The 4,069-nt window shown below is 49.0% G+C and overlaps 1 protein-coding gene across 1 annotated transcript in view; it reads right to left on the bottom strand.

Moving 5' to 3' along the window:
* Nucleotides 1-4,069, bottom strand: part of LOC106809867 (potassium channel subfamily T member 1-like) — a 37,587-nt gene that overhangs the window by 20,155 nt on the left and 13,363 nt on the right. The window contains exons 9-11 of the mRNA XM_014813102.1: nucleotides 3,721-3,938; nucleotides 3,643-3,652; nucleotides 3,364-3,430 (exon numbers count right to left, since the gene is read on the bottom strand). Of these exons, the coding sequence (XP_014668588.1) occupies nucleotides 3,364-3,430; nucleotides 3,643-3,652; nucleotides 3,721-3,938 (295 nt within the window). The remainder of the gene's footprint in view (nucleotides 1-3,363; nucleotides 3,431-3,642; nucleotides 3,653-3,720; nucleotides 3,939-4,069) is intronic.

Below are 4,069 nucleotides of genomic sequence, written 5' to 3'. Positions count from 1 at the left end.
ACATTTTCCACGGACGTCGGTAGAAACTCACGGGTGAATTTTGTGCGGCCGCCTTTCTGTTGGGATGATAACCTCGCGCAGGCTCACCCTGCTGTGCTTGGCTTCGAGAGCGGATGTAAATTCCAATGTCGTCTCGTTGATTTCATGTAGTGAAGACTTAACTGCGCACACGATTCGCAACTAACACTCTATATGGACCGTCGCGAATTACTCCTCACGCGCATGCTCGACGTCCGGAAAAATGCCCGTCTGTCCACGCTTCCGATGTCGAATGAGAGCCATCTACACAATTTATTTATTTCTTCGGCGCGGAGGCAATTTGCTCGTGTTACGCGAGCGATCTTAATTTAAGAGCGGCTGATTAATTCGACGCGGTCGGCGTAATTAGCTACATTCGGGTAGTTTATTAGCGCGAGACGCATCACGCTCGCACGTGTCGTTATAATCTAACGGTCGGACGCGATCATGCGAACCGCTGGCCGAAGCACCCGGCAATTAAATCCTCAACGAGAATGAAAGAGGAGGTGGATGAGGGAGGAGGAGGAGAGTGGAGAAGAGGGGAGAGGAGGGGAGAGGAGGAGGAGGAGGAGGAGGAGAAGGAGGAGGTGGAGGAGGAGAGGTGTTGGAGGAGGGGAAGAGGAGGATAGGAAGGTGGTGGGGGAGAAGAGAGGAGAGGAGGAGGCTGAAGGAGAAGAGGAGAAGGGGAGTGGAGGAAAAAGGGAGAGAGAGGAGCGAGGAGGAGTGTGGTGGAGGAAGAGGACGACGGAGGAGGAGGAGGTGGTGTGGGGTGGTGGTGGTGGGGTGATGAGGTGGGGGGAGGAGCAGGAGGAGGAGAGTGGTGGTGGAGTGGTGGAGGAGCAGGAGGATGAGGAAGGAAAATGAGGAGAGGAGAGATGGAGGAGGAGGTGGTAGAAGGACAAGAGCGAGGGATGAGTGGTGGTGGTGGGTGGTGGTGGTGTGTGGGGTGGGGTGTGGTGGGTTGTGGTGGTGGTGGAGAAGGAGGAGGAGGAGGAGGAGAAGGAGGAGAAGGTGGTGGTGGAGGAGTAGGTGGAGGAGCAAGGAGGAGGAGGATGAAAAGAATAATGAGAAAGAAGGGAGGAGGAAGAGGCGGGGGAAGAAGGAGAGGAGTAGGAGAGCGTGTCTGAATTCGCGCGTCCGCACGCTGATAACGAAGTTACGCCGCGCAAAATCTTGTCGCAGTTCACATCTGCGTCCCAGCGCATAATTATATGCAAATAATCTCTCTCGGGAGAGAGTGAGTTTCGTTACGACGTTGAAATTTACATGAACGAGAATTTAAAACATCAAACTCGCGCCCAAGCGTGCCTGTTTTCTGAGTTGTGACGGGTGATACTCCACTAGGAGTGTTCCCAACTTTAATGTATTTTATATATATGGTCATGGTCATATATTAGTTTGTGGTTTAATGTCATTTAGGTTAGGGTTAGGGTTAGGATTATCAATCATTAATCATTAATCATTAATCGTTAATGATATCAACGTTGGGAACACTCCTAATGGAGCGTTAGCCCGTGCGTCAAACAACAACCGTGCGTCAACGCAAGGCAAACAACACTTACAGTTCACGCAAGTCTAAAACAAGTTAAACGCGCATATTTTTGTCGAATCTGTACATACTCAGCCCTGCTCAAGTCGCACTACGATTTGACTATCGCCGACTACTTTATCGCCGATTCGCAGCGTAGCAACACTCACGTCGACTTGAAGTGACTTCACGCTGTACATTACCGATCAGATCGTAGCGTTCTGCAGGAAACGTAGACGGGTTCGCAGCCACAGTATTTGTACTAGCACAAGCAGTGCTTTAGCACAAACAGAGCAAGCTTGACACCGGGACCAGTCTACATAAAACGAGTCACATGACCAACAAAACGGCGCTTAAGAGTAAACATCAGGTAACTTCGTAAATCTATCCTAAATTTTCTGAAAATGGTTATAATTATGTGCAGAAAAAGAATTAAAAAAATTGCCTGTGATATACGGAAAATTTAATATATATTTGAGAAAGGATTTGTGCAATAATCCCTCCTTGTAAACTGCTGTGTAGGCTGGCATTTTGTTAATCACGTGACTTTTGATAATCATGTGACTCGACACGTAGCGGCGATTGGCTGCCACTCACGATTTGTCGCCGACCGGCGCATAGAAATAAAACCGTTTCCATTCCTGCGATCGCAGTCGGCGACCGTATTTTCGATCGCAAGAGAACCCATGTCGAGTTTAGTCGTCGATGTTTTTATCGGCGATCTGGCCGGTTTTTGACGTACGATCTTCAAATTTTGTCGGCGACTAGGTCGTAAGGGCGACCTGAGTTACGCGAAATCTACATTCACGAAAGAATGTCGTCTACGTTCATCTTTCACGTACGAGACTAATAACAGGCGAAGGTTACACGTACATTACAGACACACTTCAAGTATGACATTTTCTGTGTGAGATTTTGCGTGGAATCACCGTTTTAATAACTTCCTGAGCATAACGCTTACGTTATTAGTGCGTTGCAGCGAACAACAACTATAACGAGTTAATCTAACTTCCGCAGTTCAGCATAATGGAAAGAATCGCATTATAATTATGTTATAGCAGCTGACGGTGTATGAATCGCGGCGGGAATCATAGATACATATATGCGTACATATGTATTGCAGGATAACCATGGTCAGAACTATCCTTGAATAGAACCAGACGCCTGGCTTCCCTAGAGTGTTAACGTCCCCCTAGCGTCTGCACGCCCCTAGCCATTCTCCGCAACGCCCTCCTAGCATCTTAACGCTCTCTAGCGTATCAAAGCAAAGCCCCTTAGCATGTCAGCGCCCCTAGCGTCTCAACGCAACGTTCTCTAGCGCATGGGCGCCCCTTATCGTGTCAACAAAACTCTATCCAGCGCCTGAACACCAACACAAGCTCCCTAACTTATCAGCGCCTCCTAGAATGTCAACACAACGCTTCCTAACGTATCAACGCCCCCTAGTGTGTCAACGCAAACTTCTCAAGCGCATTAACGCCCCCTATCGTGTCAACACAATGTCCCTTATCGTGTCAACACAATACCCCCTATCGTGTCAACACAATACCTGCAATCGTGTCAACACAATACCCCCTATCATGTCAACACAATACCCCCCTATCGTGTCAACACAATACCCCTTATCGTGTCAACAAAATATCTCATATCGTGTCAACACAATACCCCCTATCGTGTCAACACAATACCTGCAATCGTGTCAACACAATACCCCATATCGTGTCAACACGAGCTCCCTAGCGTGTCAACACAATGCTCCCTAGCGTATCAGTTCACTGTCACTCTAGGTCTATCACTGGGACGTCGACTATACTCACTGTCCGCGCGACGTGTGCAGCAGCAGCGTGACGAGCGTAGAGATGCCCGGACACACGCAGTTGTTGGCTAGCATTGCGTACTTGAACTCGTCCTCGCAGACGCGTTAACGGACGCATAACGTCCCCCTATAGCGTCCGAATCCCCCTAGCTTCTCTACGCAACGCTCCCTAGCACACCAACACAAGCCCTCTAACATATCGACGCCCCCTAGCGTGTCAACACAAGCCCCCCTAGCGTATCGACGACCCCTAGTGTGTTAACAGAACGCCTCCTAGCACCTGGACGCCCCTAGCATACCAACAGAAGCCCCATAGCATAGCGCTGTCATGACGACACTACTACACTAGACTACTCACTGTCCGCGCGACGTGTGCAGCAGCAGCGTGACGAGCGTAGAGATGCCCGGACACACGCAGTTGTTGGCCAGCATCGCGTACTTGAACTCGTCCTCGCAGACGACGTGCTCGGCGAACTTGACGTGCACCTTGTTCTCCGGCCGAAACACCTGGACGTATTGCGGACAGTCCGGCGCGAAGTCCTTGACGGCCCACGAGCGCAGGATCGTGTGCTGGTCCTGCACGCAGAGATGGCGTCATTATTCTATATTATAATTATAGGATATACTATACACTGTTATTTCTAATTATATCAATAATAATAATGATGATTATGATAATAATAAAAAAAAAATCATTATTATTATTA

The sequence above is a fragment of the Priapulus caudatus genome, unplaced genomic scaffold (assembly GCF_000485595.1).
Source record: "Priapulus caudatus unplaced genomic scaffold, Priapulus_caudatus-5.0.1 Scaffold392, whole genome shotgun sequence".
In the NCBI taxonomy this organism is placed as follows: Eukaryota; Metazoa; Priapulida; class Priapulimorpha; order Priapulimorphida; family Priapulidae; genus Priapulus; species Priapulus caudatus.
Note: the sequence above shows the minus strand (reverse complement) of the source record. Positions and strands in the feature narration are given on the sequence as shown.